Below are 25,350 nucleotides of genomic sequence, written 5' to 3'. Positions count from 1 at the left end.
GCAGCATACAAATATAGTGACTCCTTTATTTCTAGTGTCCTTTTTAGCATGTGCAAGGTACTGATCCACCTTGTGGGTGTATTATGGACAGCACATAGCTTGGGTTCTTGCAGCCTGTCTTGAATCATTTGTAGTTCACCTTTATCCATTGTGGAGTGATGAAAATGAGTAGCAATGCTGCGACATTTCTGAATTATCTTGTCTATTTCATCCTGTGATGATATTCCAGTTATAACAGCTTGTATTTTATTCACAGCACAATCCAAATGATTTACACCTGACAGGAATAGAGCTCTTTTCATAGTTGCTCTTGCATCACACAAAACACAGTGCACATTTATACAAGAAATGTTCCACTTTGTCATTAGATCATCAAACTCTCTAGAAGTATACTCTCCTGTGTGCTGTTCTTGTAGTGGTTCAACACCTAGCCCAAAGTTTATTCTTTCAAAGTCCTTACTGATAACATGTGCCATTAGACTCAGCAGTGAAACACCTGCTGAGGTATCTGACCACACATCATTTGTGAAGGAGATCTTGCTGTCCCACTTCATTACATCAATCCATTCCTTTATTTCTTTGAAAACTGACTCATACACGTCATTGGATATCAATGAAGAATAAAAGTTTCACTGCTTCAGCCTGTATTGTGGAGCAGCTTCAGCCATCGGTCTCATGAATCCTATGTCCTCAACATGACTGATTGGTAAATCATCTATTGCTAACATTCCTGCTACACACTTATCCAGTTTCTTTGATTTAAAGTTGGAAGTATCCCACAGTTTTCCATTCTGAAAATATTCTTCAACATTTCTTTGTTTAATGTCTGACATCACTTTTTGCAAAGTTTTTTCTGCCTTTAGTTTTTCCTCTAACTTCTTTCTTCTGCTTCTCACTCTTCCAACCGTTCTTTGTACATTGACTTCAAAATTATTTTTCAATGATGTAGTTCCATGTCCCTATTGTGAACAATCTTTTTTTTTACACAAAAGGCACTGCACTAAGTTATTTTGTTGTTCCACAAAGTATTTTCACACTTGAGTGTTTGTGTTTCTTGGTGCCATTGTGCATAAAATAGAGTCAGTAAGGTTTGGTAAACCTGATTATTTCACTTCAAGCAGTATGATCTACTCACACACTGCCTACCCAAGAGGCAAGCTCTACACTGTGGCCAGTGTATGGTGACCCATATGACTCATGTTAGCTCCCCCACAACACTTTATCATGGAGTGATATGAAGTGCTTAGCACTACCAGTTCTTGTTTTTCAGTCTTCTTTTGTATATCCACCATATCCTCTTTGTGTGTGGTAAGGACATGGATGCAGATGTATATTGAATTGCAGGTTTGGATGGTGATGTGGATGTTTATCACAAACACGGATGTCGATATTAAAAAAAATGATGTGGATGTTTCAAATATGCAGATATCCGATACATCTCTAGTGCATTTACGTTTGGAATTGTGAATCATGTTGTTCATGATTATTTTGTGGTCAAAAAAGATAAACTTGTTATACAGAATCATACACTGTAGTTGGTTATGATAACTTGACTGACTGGTCCATTTTTGTGACACAGTATATCATTGTAGATATTGGAAGGAAGGAGTAATTGAATAGCAGGATATGATGAATGGAGATATATGAGATAAACATATCTTGAAATAGCAAAGTATAGTAAAATGTGGAGTCTTTTCAGGCAACTGTTGCTGCATTTGCTGCAAGTGAAGGGCATGCCCATCCAAGAGTTGTGGAATTGCCCAAGACTGATGAAGGGCTAGGGTTTAATGTGATGGGTGGAAGGGAACAGAATTCTCCCATCTATATCTCTCGTATTATCCCAGGAGGTGTTGCTGACCGACATGGTGGACTGAAAAGGGGTGACCAGCTCCTTTCGGTCAATGGAGTTGTGAGTTTAGTTTGTTGAATTATTAGTATTGAGGAGAACATGGTGTTTTGATTTTTTTGAAGTATAAGTGAGAATGTAGATGACCACTGTAACATATTTTATAATATGGAAAATATTTCAAAAACTACTGATTTGATATGATCCTTCTTATGTCATTTATATAGAAACTCTGGTAATTTTTGTGAATTTTTCAGTAATATTCCTTGCACTTTGTTAATATGCTCAACAGCATGTAAAGCAAAAAAGCTATTGTGGTTATGATTCCAAAGATAAGATTAACTGAACTGTTGCTTGAAAAATATTTTGATACACAGATGCTATCTCTGCCCCTTATATAATATAACATACTGATGCTCTTTCTCTTTACTCCTTTTATAAAACATGGAGAGAATGAGTGAGGAAAGATTGACCAAGAGGATATATGTGTCAGAGGTGGAGGGAATGAGGAGAAGTGGGAGACCAAATTGGAGGTTGAAAGATGGAGTGAAAAAGATTTTGAGTGATCGGGGCCTGAACATGCAGGAGGGTGAAAGGCGGGCAAGGAATAGAGTGAATTGAAACGATGTGGTATACCGGGGCCGACGTGCTGTCAATGGAATGAACCAGGGCATGTGAAGCATCTGGGGTAAACCATGGAAAGTTCTGTGGGGCCTGGATGTGGAAAGAGAGCTGTGGTTTCGGTGCATTATTACATGACAGCTAGAGACGAATGGGGCCTTTGTTGTCTTTTCCTAACACTACCTCGCACACATGAGGGGGGAGGGGGTTGTTATTACATGTGTGGCGGGGTGGCGATGGAAATGAATACAGGCAGACAGTATGAATTATGTACATGTGTATATGTGTATATGTTTGTGTGTGTATATACATGTATACGTTGAGATGTATAGGTATGTATATTTGCGTGTGTGGACGTGTATGTGGGTGGGTTGGGCCATTCTTTCGTCTGTTTCCTTGCGCTACCTCGCTAATGCGGGAGATAGCGACAAAGCAAAATAAATAATAAAATAAAAGATAACTAATGATTTTACTTGTGTTCCAACCAAGTCAGAGTTCTCCTACTATTTTTTTTCCAACCAATGCTCTTTATTACTTCTCATATGCAACTAAAAATCTTTCTCTTTAATCTCTGTGGAATTTAACCAACCAATTCTTTTCATGTATTTTTCATAAAACAAACAGCCTGTTCTCTTTCATTGTACTCAGTCAGTAATATAACTTATTGGTACATTTTCACTCTGTAAGTTAATTGATTTATGAACTTGCTTTTACTCTCCAAATAACATAATCTAAGTATATTCCAAAAACGTTTTGTGTTTACTGATTTTTTCTAATGAAATTAATCGGAATCTTAATTTTGGGTCAGGTGTTTGTGTTTGATGCTATTCTAAAACATCTTTTTCTTCATTGTTTCAGTATAGAAGTAGCCTTTTCCATTTAATCTGTATTTACTTCTCTAGAACAAATGAGAACATCGGTGAAGGGGGCTAATGGGGAGGTAATAACAAGTAGTGGTGAAGTGAGAAGGAGATGGAGTGAGTATTTTCAAGGTTTGTTGAATGTGTTTGATGATAAGAGTGGCAGATATAGGCTGCTTTGGTTGAGATGGTGTGCAAAGTGAAAGTGTCAGGGAGAATGGTTTGATAAACATAGAAGAGGTAGTGAAAGCTTTGCGGAAGATGAAAGCTGGCAAGTCAGCGGGTTTAGTTGTTATTGCTGTGGAATTTATTAAAAAAGGGGGTGACTGTGTTGTTGACTGTTTGTTGAGAATATTCAATGTACGAAGTGCCTGAGGATTGGCAGAATGCTTGCATAGTGCCATTGTATAAAGGCAAAGGGGATAGAGGTGAGTGTTCAAATCACAGAGTTATAAGTTTGTTGAGTATTTCTGGGATATTATATGGGAGGGTATTGATTGAGAGGATGAAGGCATGTACAGAGCATCAGATTGGGGAAGAGAAGTGTGGTTTCAGAAGTGGTAGAGGCTGTGTGGATCAGGTGTATGCTTTGAAGAATGTATGTGAGGAATACTTAGAAAGACATTGATTTGTATATAGCATTTATGGATCTTGAGAAGGCATATGATGGAGTTGATATAGATGCTTTGTGGAAGGGTATTAAGAATACATGGTGTGGGAGGCAAGTTGCTAGAAGCCGTGAAAAGTTTTTATAGAAGATGTAAGGCATGTGTACGTGTAGAAAGAGAGGAAAGTGATTGGTTCTCAGTGAATATTGGTTTGTGGCAGGGGTGCGTGATGTCTCCATGGCTGTTTAATTTGTTTATGGATTGGGTTGTTAGGGAGGTGAATGCAAGAATTTTGGAGAGAGGGGCAAGTATGCAGTCTGTTGTGGATGAGAGTGCTTGGGAAGTGAGTCAGTTGTTGTTTGCTGATGATGCAGCACTGGTGGCTAATTCAGGTGAGAAACTGCAGAAGCTGGTGACTGAGTTTGGCAAAGTGTGTGAAAGAAGAAAGCTGAGAGTAAATGTGAATAAGAGCAAGGTTATTAAGTACAGTAGGGTTGAGGAACAATTCAATTGGGAGGTACATTTGAGTGGAGAGGAACTGGAGGAAGTGAAGTGCTTTAGAGATCTGGGAGTGGATTTGGCTGCGAATGGAACCGTGGATGTGGAAGTGAGTCATTGGGTGGGGGAGGGGGCGAAGGTTCTGGGAGCATTGAAGAATGTGTGGAGAGCAAGAACGTTATCTCGGAGAGCAAAAATGGGTATGTTTGAAGGAATAGTGGTTCCAACAATTTTATATGGTTGTGATGCGTGGGCTATAGATAGGGTTTTGCGAAGGAGGGTGGATGTGTTGGAAATGAATGTTTGAGGACAATATGTGGTGTGAGGTGGTTTGATCGAGTAAGTAATGAAAGGATAAGAGAGATATGTGGTAATAAAAAGAGTGTGGTTGAGAGAGCAGAAGAGGGTGTATTGAAATGATTTGGTCATGTGGGGAGAATGAGTGAGGAAAGATTGACAAAGAGGATATATGTGTCAGAGGTGGAGGGAACAAGGAGAAGTGGGAGACCAAATTGGGGGTGGAAGGATGGAGTGAAGAAGATTTAGAGTGATTAGGGCCTAAACATACAGGAGGGTGAAAGGCGTATAAGAAATAGAGTGAATTGGAACGATGTGATATACCGGGGTCAATGTGCTGTCAGTAGATTGAACCGGGGCATGTGAAGCGTCTGGGGTAAATCTTAGAAAGTTTTGTGGGGCCTAGATGTGGAAAGGGAGCCGTGGTTTTGGTGCATTACACATGACAGCTGTAGACTGAGTGTGAGTGAATGTGGCCTTTTGTCTTTTCCTAGCTCTACCTCGCACACGCGCACGCATGGCGGGAGGTGCTATTTCATGTATGGTGGAGTGGTGACGGGAATGAATAAAGGCAGCAAGTATGAATATGTATGTGTGTGTATATGTATATGTCTGTATATGTATATATGTCTGTGTATATATATGTATGTATAAGTTGAAATGTATGGGCATGTATATGTGCGTGTGTGGGTGTGTATGTACATACATATGTACGTGGGTGGGTTGGGCCATTGTTTCGCCTGTTTCCTTGCGCTACCTTGCTAATGCAGGAGACAGCAACAAAGTATAAAATAAATGAAAATAAAAACTTCTCTAGGGACAATATTTCATTGCTCCTTTTCCCTCGCTCTGTCACATAAGTTATTGGTACTTTTTCAGCCTATAGGTTTTATTGACTAATGTACTTGCTCTTTGCTCTTCATATAATAAAACCTATTCATTTTAAAGGTGCATTGTTTGCTTACTGGTTTTCTGTAATGAAATTACTAAATTGGAATCTTTAATATATGTTCAGGTGTTTGAATTAAAGTTATTTTGGAACACCTTTTCTGTCATTTTTTCAAGTGTAGAAGTAATGTGCTTAAACCCTTATGTCACTGATGGGACATATCTTGTAATTTTCTTGCACTTAAAGTCATTCTTTTTACTTTTTCTAAATAGTTTTTGCATTAATCACTCATTGAAAGAAAAGATTTGTGGTTTGTCAAGAAGGGAATAGAACAAAGTAAAAAGAAAATTTTAAGAAATGCTTTCCACTGTGAATATACTTGATTTGTCATGGGATTACCTGTGTGGTGTTACCATGTGACTTGATACCTCCTTTACTGGCAGAGTGTTGAGGGTGAGAACCATGAGCGTGCAGTGGAATTGCTGAAGGCTGCCAGTGGCTCCGTCAAGCTGGTGGTCCGCTACACCCCCCGAGTTTTGGAAGAGATGGAGATGCGGTTCGACAAACAGCGGGCGTCACGTAGGCGAACTTCCCAGTTACAGTAGAGACCCCCTAGTGAAGGAATGGCGTGGTCTGAGGTCACCTCGTGCGGGAGATGGGGAACAGGCAGAGACCCAGCCAGGTTGAGAGTTGACAGTTGTAGAGTAGTCAAAATTCACTGTTGTTTAGTTTAGAGGCACTGTTATGCCTTGGCTTAAAATTAGAGTGGTGTTTAGGTCAGTTGCTAATTCTGTATTTACAGTAGAGCATCTGTCATATAACCTGATTGGAAAGCTGGCCTGTCAGATCACCATACTTTAGTATTAAAGCAATTTCTTTATGCCTTTGGTCCTGGATTAGAGTTCAGGAGCAGCTTTTGATATTTTTCATTGCTTAAACTTACACTGGACACCATTGCTTTGATTTGAAATCAGTTTTTGAATTGTAATTGTACCATGAATTACCAAGGAAAGTGTGTCACTACTGACTTGATATTTACATTGCAATCCAATTCTACTTGGGGATGTAACCTCTTCCTCATAGATGCTCAGCTGTACTTATGCCTGTTTTGCACATCAGATAAGTTTGTTTGATATTGATGAATTTTTTGTTGCTTCGAGATAATAGTAAAAGGCAGCATATGTTTCTGAATTGGACATGTGAACTAAATTTCTCACAAGCTTTGGTTTGACATTTATGAACTGTGTTAGCCAAAAATTTGAATTGATGACTGCCAACCACTCACATGGCATCCTCAGTATATGTGATCAAGAGCTTCAGTTTCATGTCAGAAGACAACTATCTCTTCCCCTTAACTGTGATGCCACCACTGATTTTGGCATTGCTTACACAAAGATTGTTGTCCCATTCTTGTCCAGGCAATTATCAGCTCATTTTCTCAGTGATTGAGATTCATCTGAGTGTTTATATGCTAAATGCCATTTAAAGGTGTGAGAAGATAATACTCATTCTTTTCAAATGAAGCTGGGTAGTATCTTTCGGTTTTTCTTGAATTTTTCAGATAGCTATATGTCTAGGATAGAACACTAGCTGATGAGTGATGTATTACAAAGAGACAGGAGATTTGTGTGAGCTTTCTTTGACTTAACTACAGTAACTCGGTAACTGTCTTGGCCTTTATTAAGGATGGTGGTTTGGAAATGAAGCTTGTTCATTGTTTAAAGATCACTTGTGTCACAGTAGTAGGTTGAGCACCAGAAGCAGTTTGAGAGTGTTTCATAATTTGCATTACAACAACATACTCCTAAAATTGGTGTTGAAGTTGCATGGCTCAGCAAAGTGTTTGCCTTTGTTCACTTTAAAGTCAGTAAGCTTGCAACCAGTGGTGATTGTTAATTCAGTATTGTGTGTCAGCCTCTCGTAGGAAACTTGAAGTAAGGTTGTCATGGAATTGCGTGTATATAAGGTTGTAGGTGATAGATGATACAATATTGCAACAGGGCATAATGTGTAGATTCCCTTTTGCATCTCTCAGAACCTAGCCACCACTTGTGTTAGTATGAATTTGATTTTCATTTTCGTCATTTTTTTTTTATATATTGAGTGATATGAAACATTCTTTTTTAGCTGTACATTTAGAAAGGAAGGAATTAGAGGGAAGGGGCAAAAACTGGTTGGATAATTAATGTTTCTTTGCATTTTAAGTCTTCAGATTCAGCATACAAATATATGTCTTAGATCATTAATGAATAAGCTTCCCAATTTTAATGTTTTTCCATTTCGTTGTAATGCTGGTATTGGTTAATGCCATGTGTTTTTCTGGCTGGATTCATCTGATGTATTTTTATACTGTCACCTACAAAATGAAGCATTGGTCCATTTTACCTTACAAACTATTTTTGTTGGATCTGCATATGCGTTGTGTTTCGTATATATGAAAAGAGCCAGGTGTGCTGTGCAGTGTAAGTATTGGTTTACAATCATGTGCCACATGTTCAAGAGAGAACTGTATGTGGGATCCATATATTGTTGTCATGGGGATACAGGAGCTGTAAAGTAATGAATCATAACCTGTAGGCAGTTCCATTATTGGCATTTTTTTGTTTGCTACATTTAATTGATGTTATACCTGTTTCTTAGTCTCATCTGAATGACTTGGTGTATAGTTATTATGTTTAAGAATTTTAGGAAATCATAACAAAGAGTTTGAATGAAATAATTTCTGGTGGCTCTTACCAGCTTTGCTTTCTTCTTTCTTTTATTTTATTCCCTTTTTATATTTTTTATATGGGGCACTAAGTGCTGCTGGAGAAGAATTTTTTTTTTCAAAAATAGCTTTATATCATTTTGAAAGTTGACCTTTGCTGGCTATCACGGGGCAGACTCTGGTACTCTTGGATCCTACCTTCAGTCCTCAGGTACCTTTATTTTGATTTAATGCTGCTACCTGGGTTCCTTGGAGCAGTTTGGGTAAAAATGGCTCATAAAAAAGGTTTTATATCAGTATGAAAGGTGGTATTTATTGGCCTTTAAGGCAAAGCTCTAGTATCCATGGTTCCTGCCTATGATCTTGACATACCTTCATTTTTATTTTAGGATGTTAGGATGCCTATTCAGAGTGAGTGCAGTGAAGTTTGTGTGATCAATAAGACTTTGGAAAAGCACCCTTTGATGCCTCAAAACAGTCTTCAAGGCAAACATGCATTACCTTAAAACTTAGCACAGTTTGTAAAGTACGTACACCCAGAATTAAGGGCCTCTAGGTGCTTTGGTTTTGTTGTGAAAAAGTGGCAGACAGAAACTTACAAATACTTCAATGCTAGCATGTAGTAGCTTAAAAACTATCTTTGTTCAGATTCTGAAGTCCAGCACTCAAGGTTTGGGGTATCAGGGTACTGTGGTTTGGCAATGGAAGAATAAGAAATAAATGCACAAACACTTCAAGGTCAACATGTAGTAGTTTAAAGCTTTACCTAGATTCTGAGGCACTTACATGCAAAATCTTGGGCCTCTAGGAGCAAGCAGCGATGATTCAGTTGTGAAAGAGTAACAAACAAACCTACAGACACTTCAAGGTCAGATTACAGTAGCTTGATACAGGTACCTCTCCATTTACACAATAATTACACTGGTCAATAAATATTTTGTCCCATGGGATGAAATATATGTTTCTTATGTATTTTTGCATGCTGAATCCAAATATGTTTACTGAATTTCTCTCACCCATATTTTTTTGTTAAAGCATACTCGCATATCATTACGTACGGTATATATGTACCAGTGCTTTATGGAGCATTTGAAAAAAATGTTCAACAAACGCACCTATTTTCTTTCTTTCTTTGCAAAGTGCAATAGCTTCTTTTTGGAACACAAACCTAGATAAATGAGTCACCAGGGCCCTGCAGAAACATGACTGGAAATTTTGGGACACTCAAACAGTGCTCACTCCTGAGTAGCAGTTCTCTGTCAGTTGCAGGCTAGAACTCAGTGTGCAAACAGTGCCTTTTCCACTCTGTAGACCGATTGTGCTTTTGTGTATTCAGGTATTGTGCTGATACCCCATCCACCATTATAAGGCTGAGAAACTGTGTAAATAGTCTAAATTCTTTCTGCCACATCTGCTATGAACTAACATTCATATCACAAAAATCTTCTTTCACTCTCCTCATTAAAAAATGCTCAGCATCACTTTGGCTGTAAATTCAGTGACCAGGATAAAAGTTGGGCCCACATATTTGTTGTATCATGTGTCAAACTTCGTACAGCATAGGGAAAAGTTTTACACCATATATCTTTTGCTATTCCTATGGTTAGGAGAGAACCCAAAGATCATGCTTCGGATTGCTACTTCTGCCTGACAGATATGAATATGACATCAGAATCCAAACATACTGTTAGATATCCTAATTTACCATCTGCTATGAGGCCAGTACCTCACAGTCAGGAATTATATGTGTCATAGCCTCAAAGAAACATGACAATAAGTGACGATGAGTCAGGTGATGAGAAAGTAGACCAAGTAGAAGTAGTGGATCCAACATTTAAAGCAAGTTGTTCCTCGAGTAAACCACATTTGCTGAGTCAAGATCTTAATGATCTCTCCAATGATTTGAATTTGTCTAAGAAGCCAAACATTTAAGTTCCAAGTTAGAGGGTTGGAATCTTCTCCAAAATGAAACTAAAGTTTGTTTTTATTGTGATCGCGCTATGTTGTATTCTAAGAATTTTTCTCCCTTGAAGATGGTCTGGTGTTGTACAATGATGTAAGTTCTGTTATGGAGGCACTTGGTCATGAATATAACACAGATGCATGGCGCTTTGTTTATTGATTCAGCAAAGGTAAGCTTGAAAGTGACCCTTCTTCACGATGGAAATCAGTTCCCGTCCGTTCCTATGGCTCATGCATCAAACATGAAGGAGTCGTATGATAACATGAAGCTTCTTTTGGAAAGAATAAGTATGGGGACTTTAAGTGGAATGTATTTGTTAACCTAAAGGTTGTGGCACTTATACTCGGAATGCAGCTAGGTTACACAAAGTTCTCTTGTTTCCTCTGTGAGTGAGACAGCCGGGATAAGAAGAATCATTATGTAAAGAAAGTGTGGCCAAAACGAACATTACTGACTCCATTGAAGAAGGATGGCATCAATCCTCCTCTTGTTGATTCTGAAAAAATTGATCTGTCTCCTTTGCACATTAAGCTCAGGTTGATGAAGAACTTCACCAAAGGTATGGATAAAACCAGCCATGGATTCCCATATTTGAGGAATAAATCCCTCAGAATCATTGATGCAAAAATCAAGGAGGGTATTTTTGTAGGACCACAGATCAGGGAACTGCTTCGAAATGAAAAAGTTCTATGAAGAGCTAAATAAAGTTGAAAAAACTGCATGGCTGTCATTGAAAAAGAGTGCAAAGATTTTTCCGGGAATCACTGATCAGAAAACTACTGAAATGTAAAAAGTCTGTTGACTTAATATAAAGATCTGGGGTGCAATATGAATAGAAATTCACTTCATATAAAGCTCTGAGGTGCTATATGAATAGAAATTCACTTTTTGGACTCACACTAACTTTTACCTGGAAAATCTTGGGGCAGTCATTGATGAGCATAGTGAAAGATTTTACCAGGACAATTTGGACATGGAAAAGTGATACCAAGGAAAGTGGAGCCCCTCTTGTGTTGGCAGATTACTGCTAGATGCTAAGGATGTTCTTAAGGCCAAATATAGCTGAAAATTGTACACTTCTATATTTTAGTTTTTTTTAAGTGTAATACCAGCCTTATTTATAAATGAGTAATATACACTTATTGTAAAATGTTATTGCCCTGTCACTTAAAAACTTTGCCAGGTAGAAAAATTTGACCAGCATAAAAAGCACCATAAGGTCCACCTTATTTTTTCGTGGGACAAAAAAAGCAAAAATTTTGTCGACCAGTGTTATGTTCTTGAAAATGGTTGGGTAAATCCAAGATGTGTAAATCAAAGAGTGTAAATAGGTAAAAGTAGTCAATAGAAATATTAGGTAGGAGCTTCTGCAAGCACTGCCCTAGACTTGCCCTCTGCCAGTGACCTGTTAAGGGTGAGGCACTAAAGGCTGAGAAACAACACTGGAGTTCACTGGTTATGGAGACTGTTGCCATGACCATCTTCTTGAGGGAATCCCATTTGGGAACAGGCATCAGAGATATAGATAGATAGATAGTAAATGGTGGAGATCAGGGGATTTTGTTATTAACAAGACAGCAGTGAATAACATACTTGTGAAAAACTGCAGTATACTTGTACCAGGAAATATGATATGCTATAATACACATATTGTACAATGAAGCAGAAAGTAACAAACTTAATGCCAACACTTATGTTAACTGCTGTTCTTGAATTGCTTGCTGGTGCTGATAGAGAGATAGGAGGTGAGTGGAGGAGTTACTGGAGAAGGGGGGTCATCTGGTTCAGGCGACATAGTTGGCAAAGGTGGTGCTGATGGTCAAGTGTATTCATCTATTATGTTGCAATACATTAATGGCAGGTCCTCCTTATAAGTGTCCTTTTTCTTGAAAATTTAATCTAGTGTTGTCTTTTTAGCCTATATCATCTTCTCATGGTGGATGTCTTTATAGCTCGTGATGTCAGGCCCCCTCATCTCCTACAGACTGCATAATTACTCTTTTCTCCAAAACTCCTATATTTACTTCCTTCACTATCCCATCCATATATTAGTTGAATAGCCATAGTGATATAACACACTCCTGCTACAGACCAGCCTTTATTTGGAACCACTAACTCTCCTTTCTTCTTACTCATACATATGCCTTACTCTCATAAAAAAACATCTCATTGCTTCTAGTGGATTTCCTCCCTCATTATATATTCTTAAGACCTTCCCCAAGGCATTTCTGTCATCTCTTATCTTGTGCTTTCTTTAGAACTATAAATGCCACATACAGATCCTTATGTTTATCTAAGTATTTCTCACATACATTTTTTAAAGCGTACACCTGATTCATGCACCCTCTACCACTTTTTTCTTCCCCACTCCATTCATACCTTCGCCCTCTCATTCTGTTCTCCCATACTACTTACCAGGCAAACTCAACAAACTTATACCTCTGTAGTTTGAACACTCTCCTTTATACATGCATTCTGCCAATCCTGGGGCACCTCACTGTCATCCATGCATACATTGAAAATCCTTAATAACCAATCTACAACACAAGTCATCCCCTTTTGTAAGAAATTCAACTGCAATATCATCCATTCTTGCTGTCTTGCAACATTTCATCTTATGCAAGGTCTTCACCACCTCTTCTCTCTTCACCAAAGTACTCTCCATGATTCTCTCACTTCATACTATCCAGACCCAAGCACCTTTCATCTGCCACCCTCTCACCAAACACATTCAACAGGTTTTCAAAATACTCACTCCATCTGCTCTCACTTCATCACTACCTGTTGTCACTTCCCCTTTTCTCTTGTTTTTCACAAACTGTTAACCTCCCAGAACATCATGATTCTCCCATAAGTTTACTGAGAGACACTCATCCAGATTTGCCTTTAAATCACCCATCACTAATACCTGGTTCATTACCTAAAAACTGCATACACACTCACCCAGCTGCTCCCAAAACACTTACCTCTCATGATTTCTCTTCCCATGGCCAGATGTATAAGCACCAATAATCACCCATATCTCACCATTAGCTTTCAGTTTTGCTCACATCAATCTAGAATTTATTTTGTTACATTCTATGACACACTTCCACAACTCCTACTTCAGGAGAAGTGCTACTTATTCCTTAGTTCTTTCCCTCTCATCAACCCCTGACTTTACTCATAAGACATTTCCTAACCATTCATCTCCCTTACCCTTGAGCTTTGTTTCACTCAAAGCCAGAACAGTAGGTAGAAGTAGTATGTAGGTACAATAGGCAGGAGCATTAGTAAGAAGTCAGTTGTAACATTAGGTAGGGGCCTCTGCAAGCACTGTGCCAGACTTGCCTTCTGCCACTGGCCTGTTAAGGGTGAGGTACTAAAGGCTGAGAAGTGGCACTGGAGTTCACTAGTTATGGAGACTCTATTGCCATAGCTGCACTAGTGAGTTACAAGAACAAATGACTGATCCTTATCCTCAGTTGGCCCCTTCTCTCGTCCTTCTGTAGTATGTATATTTTTTCATACTTGATCGCTGTTTCCCACATTAGCAAGGTAGTGCCAAGAAATGGACAAAGAAAGACACATCCACTCACATACACACACACACACATGTATTTTATTCTTATTTATTATACTTTGTCGCTTTCTCATGCATTAGCGAGGTAGTGCAAGGAAACAGACGAGGAATGGCCCAACCCACCCACATACACATGTATATACATAAATGCCCACACATGCACGTATTCATACATATACATTTCAACGTATACATACATATACGTACACAGACATATACATATATACATATCCATACTTGCTGCCTTCATCCATTCCCATCGCCATCCCGCCACACAAAATTGCATCACCCCTCTCCCTCCATACACATACATGTACATATTTTATTATTATTTTTTTATTATGTTTGTCTGCCATTTCCAATTGTCAGTGAGGTACTGCCAGGAAACAGATGAAGAATGGCCCATCCACTCATATACACATATGTATACATAAATGCCCATGCATGCATTCATACATATTATTTATTTATTATACTTGATTGCCGTTCCCCACGTCAGTGAGGTAGCGCCAGGAAACAGACAAAGAATGGCCCATCCACTCACACACACACACACACACACACACACACACACACACACACACACACATATTTATTTTATTTATATTTATTATACTTTGTCGCTGTCTCCCGCGTTAGCGAGGTAGCGCAAGGAAACAGACGAAAGAATGGCCCAACCCACCCACATACAAATGTATATACATATATGTCCACACATGCACATGTACATACCTATAGATCTCATTGTATACATATATATACACACACAGACATATACATATATACACATGCACATAATTCATACTGTCTGCCCTTATTCATTCCCATTGCGACCCCGCCACACATGAAATGAAAACCCCCTCCCCCCGCATGTGCGTGAGGTAGCACTAGGAAAAGACAACAAAGGCCACATTCATTCACACTTAGTCTCTAGCTGTCATGTATAATGCACCGAAACCACAGCTCCCTCTCCACATGCAGGCCCCACAGACCTTTCCCTGGTTTACCCCAGATGCTTCACATACCCTGGTTCAATCGATTGACAGCACGTTGACCCCGGTATATCACATCGTTCCAATTCACTCTATTCCTTACATGCCTTTCACCCTCCTGCATGTTCAGGCCCCGATCACTCAAAATCTTTTTCACTCCATCTTTCCACCTCCAATTTGGTCTCCCACTTCTCCTCGTTCCCTCCACCTCTGACACATATATCCTCTTTGTCAATCTTTCCTCACTCATTCTCTCCATGTGACCAAATCATTTCAAAACACCCTCTTCTGCTCTCTTAACGACACTCTTTTTATTACCACACATCTCTCTTACCCTTTCATTACTTACTTGATCAAACTACCTCACACCACATATTGTCCTCAAACATCTCATTTACAACACATCCACACTCCGCACAACTCTATCTATAGCCCATGCCTCGCAACCGTATAACATTGTTGGAACCACTATTCCTTCAAACATACCCATTTTTGCTTTCCGAGATAACGTTCTCGCCTTCCACACATTTTTCAACGCTCCCAGAACTTTCGCCCCTTCCCCCAATCTATGACTCACTTCCACTTCCATGGTTCCATCCGCTGCTAAATCCATTCCCAGATATCTAAAACACTTCTCTTCCTCCAGTTTTTTTTCCATTCAAACTTACGTCCCAGTTGACTTTTCCTTCAACACTAATGTACCTAATAACCTTGCTCTTATTCACATTTACTCTCAGCTTTCTTCTTTCACACACTTTACCAAACTCAGTCACCAGCTTCTGCAGTTTCTCACCTGAATCAGCCACCAGTGCTGTATGATCAGTGCACAACAGCTGACTCGCTTCCCAAGCCCTCTCATCCACAACAGACTGCATACTTGCCCCTCTTTCCAAAACTCTTGCATTCACCTCCCTAACAACCCCATCCATAAACAAATTAAACAACCATTGAGAAATCATGCACCCCTGCTGCAAACTGACATTCACTGAGAACCAATCTTTTTCCTCTCTTCCAACTCGTAAACATCCCTTACATCCTCGATAAAAACTTTTCACTGCTTCTAGCAACTTGCCTCCCACACCATTTACTCTTAATACCTTCCTCAGAGCATCTCTATCAACTCTATCATATGCCTTCTCCAGATCCATAAATGCTACATACAATTCCATTTGTTTTTCTAAGTATTTTTCACATACATTCTTCAAAGCAAACACCTGATCCACACATCCTCTACCACTTCTGAAACCACACTGCCCTTCCCCAATCTGATGCTTTGTACATGCCCTCACCCTCTTAATCAATACCCTCCCATATAATTTCCCAGGAATACTCAACAAACTTATACCTCTGTAATTTGCCCACTCACCTTTATCCCTTTGCCTTGGTACAGTGGCACTATGCATTCATTCTGCCAATCCTCAGGCACTTCACCATGATCCATACATACTGTGAATATCCTCACCAACTAGTCAACATCACAGTCTCCCCCTTTTTTAATAAATTCCACTACAATACCATCCAAACCTGTCGCCTTGCCTGCTTTCATCTTCCGCAAAGCTTTTACTACCTCTTCTCTGCTTACCAAATCATTCTCCCTGATCCTTTCACTTCGCACACCACTTCGGCCTAAACACCTTATATCTGCCACTCTATCATCTAACACATTCAACAAACCATCGAAATACTCCCTCCATCTCCTTTCCACATCACCACTACTTGTTATTACCTCCCCATTAGCCTCCCTCACCGATGTTCCCATTTGTTCTCTTGTCTTATGCACTTTATTTACTTCTTTCCAAAATATCCTTTTATTCTCCCTAAAATTTAATGATACTCTCTTGCCCCAACTCTCATTTGCCCTCTTTTTCACCTCTTGCACCTTTCTCTTGACCTCCTGCCTCTTTTTTTTTATACATCTCCCAGTCATTTGCACTATTTCCCTGCAAAAATCGTCCAAATGCCTCTCTCTTCTCTTTCACTAATAATCTTACTTCTTCATCCCACCACTCACTACCCTTTCTAATCTGCCCACCTCCCACACTTCTCATGCCACAAGCATCTTTTGTGCAAGCCACCCCTGCTTCCCTAAATACATCCCATTCCTCCCCCACTCCCCTTACATCATTTACTCTCACCTCTTTCCATTATGCACTCAGTTTGTCCTGGTACTTCCTCACACAAGTCTCCTTTCCAGGCTCACTTACTCTCACCACTCTCTTCACCCCAACATTCTCTCTTCTTTTCTGAAAACCTGTACAAATCTTCACCTTCGCCCTCACAAGATAATGATCAGACATCCCTGCAGTTGCACCTCTCAGCTCATTAGCATCCAAAAATCTCTCTTTCATGCGCCTATCAATTAACATGTAATCCAATAATGCTCTCTGGCCATCTCTCCTACTTACATATGTATACTTATGTATATCTCTCTTTTTAAACCAAGTATTCCCAATCACCAGTCCTTTTTCAGCACACGAATCTACAAGCTCTTCACCATTTCAATTTACAACACTGAACACCCCATGTACACCAATTATTCCCTCAACTGCCACATTGCTCACTTTTGCATTCAAATCACCCATCACTATAACCCGGCCTCGTGCATCAAAACTGCTAACACATTCTCTAAGCTGCTCCCAAAACATTTGCCTCTCATGATCTTTCTTCTCATGCCCAGGTGCATAGGCACTAATATTCACCTTTCTCTCTCCATCCACTTTCAGTTTTACCCAGATATACATATCAATATAAACACATATACATACATATACTCAGATTTATACATATATACGCATGTATATTTGTACTACTTCCCTGCAAGTATCGTCCAAATGCCTCTCTTTTCTCTTTCACTAACAACCTTACTTCTTCATCCCGCCAGTCACTACCCTTTGTAATCTGCCCACCTCCCTTCTTTCTCATGCCACATGCTTCTTTTGTGCAAGCCATCACTGCTTCCTTAAATACATCCCATTCTTCACCCATTCCCCTCATGTCATTTGCTCTTACCTTTTTCCATTACACTCATTCTCTCTTTGTATTTCCTCACACAAGTCTCCTTTCCAAGCTCACCCACTCTCACAACTCTCATCTCCCCAACGTTCTCTCTTCTTTTTGGGAAACCTCTACAAATCTGCACCTTCACCTCCACGAGATAGTGAAGAAACATCCCTCCAGCTGCTCCAATCTGCACATTAACATCCAAAAGTATCTCTTTTACATGCCTGTCAGTTATCATGTAATCCAATATTTCTCCCTTTGACCATCTCTCCTACTCACATACGATGTATATTTATGTATATCTCTCTTTTTAAACCAGATATTCCCAATCACCAGTCCTTTTTAAGCTCACACTGAATACCCCATGTACACCAATTATACCCTCAACTGCCACATTACTCACCTTCATATTTAAATCACCCATCACTGTATCTTGGTCTCGTGCATTGAAGCTATAACACACTCACTCAGCTGCTACCAAAACACTTGTCTCTCGTGATTTTTCTTCTCATAATCAGGTGATATGCACCACTAGCATAGGCACCACTAATCACCCATCTCTCTCCATTCACTTTCAGTTTTACCCAAATCACATACTCCCACAACTCCTGCTTCAGGAATAGTGCCACTCCTTCCTTAGCTCTTGTCCTCTCACCAGCCTCTGACTTCGACCCCAGTTTACCACATCATTCCATTTCACTCTGTTCCTTGCAAGCCTTTCACCCTCCTGTATGTTCAGGCCTCGATCACTCAAAATCTTTCTCACTCCATCCTTCCACCTCTAATTTGGTCTCCCGCTTCTCCTTGTTCCCTCCACCTCTGACACATATATCCTCTTTGTCAATCTTTCCTCACTCATTCTTTCCATGTGTCCATACCATTTCAATACACCCTCTTCTGCTCTCTCAACCACATTCTTTTTATTACTACACATGTCTCTCACCCTTACATTACTTACTCGATCAAACCACCTTACCCCACATAGAGTCCTGAAACATTTCATTTCCAACACATCCACCTTTCTCTGCACCACCATATCTATAGCCCATGCCTCTTAACCATATAACATTGTTGGAACCACTATTCCTTCAAACACACCCATTTTAACTCTCCAAGATTGCGTTCTCACATTCCACATATTCTGCAACGGTCCCAGAACTTTTGCCCCCCCCTCCTCCACCCTGTGACTCACTTCTGCTTCCATGCTTCCATTTGCTGCCAAGTCCACTCCCAGATATCTAAAACACTTCACTTCCTTCAGTTTTTCCCCATTCAAACTTACTTCCCAATTGACTTGTCACTCCACCCTACTGAACCTAATATCCTTGCTCTTATTTGCATTTACTCTCAACTTTCTCCTTTCACACACTTTACCAAACTCAGTCACCAGCTTCTGCAGTTTCTCACCTGAATCAGCCACCAGTGCTGTATCATCACTGAACAACAACTGACTCCCTTCCCAAGCCCCCTCATCCAGAACAGACTGCATACTTGCCCATCTCTCCAAAACTTGCATTCACCTCCCTAACCACCCCATCCATAAACAAATTAAACAGCCATGGAGGCATCATGCACCCCTGCCGCAAACTGACATTCACTGGAAACCAATGACTGTCCTCTCTTCCTACTCATACACATGCCTTACATCCTTGGTAAAAACTTTTCACTCCTTCTAGCAACTTACCTCCCACACCATATACTCTTAAGACCTTCCATAAAGCATCTCTATCAACCCTATCATATGCCTTCTCCAGATCCATAAGCGGTACATACAAGGCCATTAGTTTTTCTAGGTATATCTTTCATACATTCTTCAAAGCAAACACCTGATCCATACATCCTCTACCTCTTCTGAAACCACATTGCGGTTTTATTGAACAAAAACACGATAATTAAGATATAATGATTTAAGCTCTTGATGTATGGTGCCATTATGTGGTATGTCATGTCCTTGAGGTTATGCTGCCAGTGAAAAGTGACCTTTGGCATGGCTGTATCACTTGGAGAACAGTCTTGTCAAAGATTTGACTCAGAAGGATTCTACATTTCCCTGCCACTGGAAGTGGTGCAGGAGCCTTCAGAAACATCACGGGTAACACCAGGACCCTCACAGATAATTGACCCAGGGATGAGTATAGATGTATGAGTATCGCAAGCAATAGCCTGTTTTCAATCTCTCCTTTCTTGCTCATTCATTTTTTTAATCTTGAATTATACTAATTTTGCAAATTTCTCCCACTCATGTTTCTGCCTTCATCTCTTTTTCAGCTTACAGTATTTATTGTTGGTGTCTTTCAGTTTTTCTGTCCCTATTTCATTTCTATTATTGCATCTATTTTCTTAATTCTAGTCTCTTAGGTATAATACTTATTCTAGTTGATATTCTGAGCAATTATCATTGTTTTGTCAAAATACATGTTTTTTTTTGTTTTTTTCAGGTGGAGGACAATGGAACTGAGCTTTACCATAATAAACAGTAAAGTCACATGCTGCAAGTTCCGGCAAAAGACCAAAGATTTATAGTCGCATTCATTTTGATTAGAAATCTCTCCTTAAATATTAATAGTTATCAAGATACAGTATTAATAAAAACTATTGTTTTTATGTATCACTTTCAGCTTTAGCTTGAAATTTAACATTGTGATGTCATGCAATTGAATATAATCACTTACAGTGAGATATCCTCTGATATTTGCAATGTTTATGTTTATAGAGTAATCATTGTCTTGAAAATGTCCTGGTAATTATTGTAGCATTAGTGAAGTTAGTATTCATACCAGGGAATCTTTTTCTTATTTTGTTATGAGCATTGTAATTGTACATATCTGGCTTGTAATACATGATAGTGTTGCCTTTGTAGCAAAAAGGACAAATGTGGCATTGATTAATGTAATTTGATATTTGATGTTTACAGAACAAATATCCAACCTTCCCTCTATATTTAACCATGGAGCTAATTCCGCTGACATTCATAGCATGTATTTTTAAGAGAACATATTTAGGTTGTTTTGAATTATCAATATTTTTACTCAACTATTGCAGATGGGAAGTATCTGAATTTTTGTCAAATAGGTAATAATTTGTAATTTTGTAATATATGATATTTCCTCTCAAATGTTACTGTAAGTTCCTCATGGCATATGAAAATGAAAGGAAGAAAGATTCATTATTTGTTTGCTTTTTATCTGGGAGTATTTGCCATAAGATGTTTGTGCTAAGATAATTCTGGGCCTTTTTTTTTTCATCTAAACAGGCTGTTATTGCTTCCCCTTTAAACAACCAGTTTCCCTTATGCCCCAAAAAACAACATTTTTGATTTTGGAAAGATTAGTTGGATTGATATAGGCATCTGAAGAGAGCCACATGTGTAACACTAAACATTCACTGTTTTAAACTACAGGGGTAAAGGAAAGGTTTGTTCAAATTAGCCAGAAATTTGAATTGCAAGATTAGAATTTATACAGGAGTGTTTGACTTTTCCAGTTTGGTATGTCTTTTTGATTATGTGATCTTTACTGTGTACAGATGTTACCACTAATATTGGTAAAGTATCTTTGAAAATAGTATCTCTATTTTAAAGTATCATTCCTTATGAATACAGACTTACAGCATATATGTCTTGGTGCACTTAATTCATGAACTCTAACCCACCAGATTATGCCTGATGCCTAAACAGCTGCTGTTTATTCAAAAATGAAAATGTGAAATTCAAATGTAGGAAAACCTTCAAATTGTTTCTAATGCTACATATCAGAGGCAGTACAGGGCAAGCCACTAAAAAAAATGAATATATGGATGGATGAATCACCTATAAATCACAGTATAAACCATTGGGGATAGGGGAGAAAGAATGCTTCCCGTGTATTCCCTGTGTGTTGTAGAAGGCGACTAAAAGGGGAGGGAGTGGGGGCTGGAAGTCCTCCTCTCCTGTTTTTTGAATTTTCCAAAAGAAAGAACAGAAAAGGGGGGCCAAGTGAGGATATTCCCTTATAAGTTCAGTCCTCTGTTCTTAATGCTACCTCGCTAATGCAGGAAATGGTGAATATGAATGAAAAAAAAAATTGCCCTAATTTGATTCCAAGGTGACTTGTAAGCATTTATTGGAATTTCAGTCTCAAAATTTATGTAAGGGCTGTCTTGTCAAGGTAGGAGAGGCAAATATATAAAAACAAATTTGAAAATCAAAGCATTGAACTTTGAAACAGTGAAGTTTACTGAAATCCTGATATGAGGTAGCAGCAGTCCCTGTGCAGTTTTTCAATATTTACTTCACATCAGTCTCAGCAGTGTAATTTTTTATCTTATAAAATGCACCTAGTGTTTAAGAGCATCTTGTAGTTATTGTTCCTGCAAGGTCTTTCATCCTGAAGATTAAGAATAAGCAAAATCCTACTGTGTTCTTAGTTTCTAAAATTGAAATAACTAGAAAACTTTGATATAACAGCAGGCTAGCACAAATCATCCTTGAGAAGGATATGTTTTGCAAAAGAGGTGTGAGTGTGTGAAGTGAAGTGCTAACTTCCATGTTTTGTAGTAGGCAACAGTGTATGTCATATAAAGTAGATTGGTTGTAATGCAAGGAATGATTATATATTTATGTCAGAATTGATAGATACAGGCATATACTAAATGCTTCATGGGTCTTTATCTTTTTCATTTACAGTAAACCATGTTCAAAACTTTTAACATATAAGAAATTTGCCTCTGACTTTCAGTTATTCATTTCATGTGTCAGCAGTGCTCATTATGCATTCAGGTTAATAACAAATGTCTACAAACTTCTCAAACACCAACAAAAACTCTTGCATCTGCAAATAAAGGTTTGTTTTATATTTTTATACTTTAAAGTTTTTGATAACCTATGTTTGATAGTTTTCATTTTTATGCAGGAATACAAAAACCTATCTGATCATTAAATACTTCAGAATTATAAGTTGCCAATGCTTGTTCAAACCAGTTCACAATTTTCCAATAATGCTCAGTAATGTATGTAATACATAGGAAGTATACTTTTTGGATTGTATCTTATTTATTATTCATAAAATCTTATAAACACAAAGGTGTTGTTCCCCACTTTTGTTGGTATTCAAGTGTCATAATTTGTATTATAGTTTGCTCTTGGGTTCACTAACATTTCTGTAGTTAGTTGATTTTTTTTATACATATTCACCATTTTCTGCATTAGCAAGGTAGCATTAAGAACAGAGGACTGAGCCTTAAAGGGAATATCCTCACTAGGCTCCCTTCTCTGTTCCTTCTTTTGGAAAACAGGAGTGGAGGATTTCCAGCCCCAACTCTCTTCCCTTTTAGTCATCTTATATGACATGCAGGGAATACATGGGAAGTATTCTTTCTCCCCTATCCCCTGGGGTAGTTAGCTTATGTATAAACTTTTTTGCTGGACTGCTTTTGTTTTTTGTTTCATATGTACAATGGAAGATAATTGTAGCTTTTTACTGTATTTTATTTCAAGAACTAGACTATATTAGCATAAGTGGATTGAGTGAAGCCTATAGTGGGACCAAAGATACGTAACTAACATTTGCTTGTAATTTTCCTTCTGATTTTCATAATTTTGAATATATGAATAATTTACTTAATTTTTTCAATTATGAATAGATTCTTTCAGTATTCCTGTAGTAACTAGAGAGAATGAACCTGTGAATTTTGGGTTACTGCAATATTTCAATTCATGACTAAGACAGAAAAGTGAGGTCTTCAAATTTTCAGTTTTTCATTATGAAATTAAAGAAATACATATAAGAATAAAGAATATGGAGAGTAGAAGAGGGTGCGTTAAAATATTTTGGATGTATGGAAAGAATGAGTGAGGAAAGATTGACAAAGAGGATAAATGTGTTAGAGGTGGAGGGAACAAGGAGAAGCTGGAGGCCAAATTAGAGATGGAAGGATGGATTGAAAAAGATTTTGAGCGATCTGAGCCTTAACGTGTAGAAAGATGAGAGGTGTGCAATGGAACCAGAGCATGTGAAAAGTTGGAGGTAAACCTTGGGAAGGTGTGGATAGGGAGCTGTGGTTTTGTGCATTACACATGACAGCTAGAGAGAGTGTGAACGAATGCAGCCTTTTTGTCTGTTTCCTGGTGCTTCCTCATCGAAGTAGGGGGTGGCGATGCTGTTTCCTATGGGGCGGGGTGTCACCAGGAATGGATGAAGGCAAGCAAGTATGAATATGTACATGTGTATATATGTATATGTCTGTGCAGTGTATTTGTGTTTTTTTTTTTATTATTATTATACACAATCGCTGTTTCCCACGTCAGCAAGGTAGCACCAGGAAACAGACAAAGAATGGCCCATCCTTTTATTTTTATTTTTTTTTTTTTGTCACTGTCTCCCGCGTTTGCGAGGTAGCGCAAGGAAACAGACGAAAGAAATGGCCCAACCCACCCCCATACACATGTATATACATACGTCCACACACACAAATATACATACCTACGCAGCTTTCCATGGTTTACCCCAGACTCTTCACATGCCCTGATTCAATCCACTGACAGCACGTCAACCCCGGTATACCACATCGCTCCAATTCACTCTATTCCTTGCCCTCCTTTCACCCTCCTGCATGTTCAGGCCCCGATCACACAAAATCTTTTTCACTCCATCTTTCCACCTCCAATTTGGTCTCCCACTTCTCCTCGTTCCCTCCACCTCCGACACATATATCCTCTTGGTCAATCTTTCCTCACTCATTCTCTCCATGTGCCCAAACCATTTCAAAACACCCTCTTCTGCTCTCTCAACCACGCTCTTTTTATTTCCACACATCTCTCTTACCCTTACGTTACTTACTCGATCAAACCACCTCACACCACACATTGTCCTCAAACATCTCATTTCCAGCACATCCATCCTCCTGCGCACAACTCTAGCCATAGCCCACACCTCGCAGCCATACAACATTGTTGGAACCACTATTCCTTCAAACATACCCATTTTTGCTTTCCGAGATAATGTTCTCGACTTCCACACATTCTTCAAGGCTCCCAGGATTTTCGCCCCCTCCCCCACCCTATGATCCACTTCCGCTTCCATGGTTCCATCCACTGCCAGATCCACTCCCAGATATCTAAAACACTTTACTTCCTCCAGTTTTTCTCCATTCAAACTTACCTCCCAATTGACTTGACCCTCAACCCTACTGTACCTAATAACCTTGCTCTTATTCACATTTACTCTTAACTTTCTTCTTTCACACACTTTACCAAACTCAGTCACCAGCTTCTGCAGTTTCTCAGATGAATCAGCCACCAGCGCTGTATCATCAGCGAACAACAACTGACTCCCTTCCCAAGCTCTCTCATCCACAACAGACTTCATACTTGCCCCTCTTTCCAAAACTCTTGCATTCACCTCCCTAACAACCCCATCCATAAACAAATTAAACAACCATGGAGACATCACACCCCTGCCGCAAACCTACATTCACTGAGAACCAATCACTTTCCTCTCTTCCTACACGTACACATGCCTTACATCCTCGA

At 39.0% G+C, this 25,350-nt stretch overlaps 1 protein-coding gene across 2 annotated transcripts in view; it reads left to right on the top strand.

Annotated features, from left to right (window-relative positions):
- The window catches only part of veli (L27 and PDZ_signaling domain-containing protein veli), a 74,839-nt gene extending 51,380 nt beyond the window's left edge, over window positions 1-23,459 (top strand). The window contains exons 4-6 of one of the 2 annotated variants that reach the window (XR_011714281.1): window positions 1,700-1,909; window positions 6,063-6,301; window positions 20,282-23,459. Coding sequence is in view for 1 of the 2 variants with exons in the window: in XM_071675341.1 (XP_071531442.1) it covers window positions 1,700-1,909; window positions 6,063-6,198; window positions 20,282-20,301 (366 nt within the window). In the remaining variant the exon portion in view is untranslated. The remainder of the gene's footprint in view (window positions 1-1,699; window positions 1,910-6,062; window positions 6,302-20,281) is intronic. The other variant, XM_071675341.1, reaches the window with a different exon arrangement.
- Window positions 23,460-25,350: the final 1,891 nt, after the last annotated feature.

Source organism: Panulirus ornatus, chromosome 20 (genome assembly GCF_036320965.1).
Source record: "Panulirus ornatus isolate Po-2019 chromosome 20, ASM3632096v1, whole genome shotgun sequence".
Lineage (NCBI taxonomy): Eukaryota > Metazoa > Arthropoda > Malacostraca > Decapoda > Palinuridae > Panulirus > Panulirus ornatus.
Note: the sequence above shows the minus strand (reverse complement) of the source record. Positions and strands in the feature narration are given on the sequence as shown.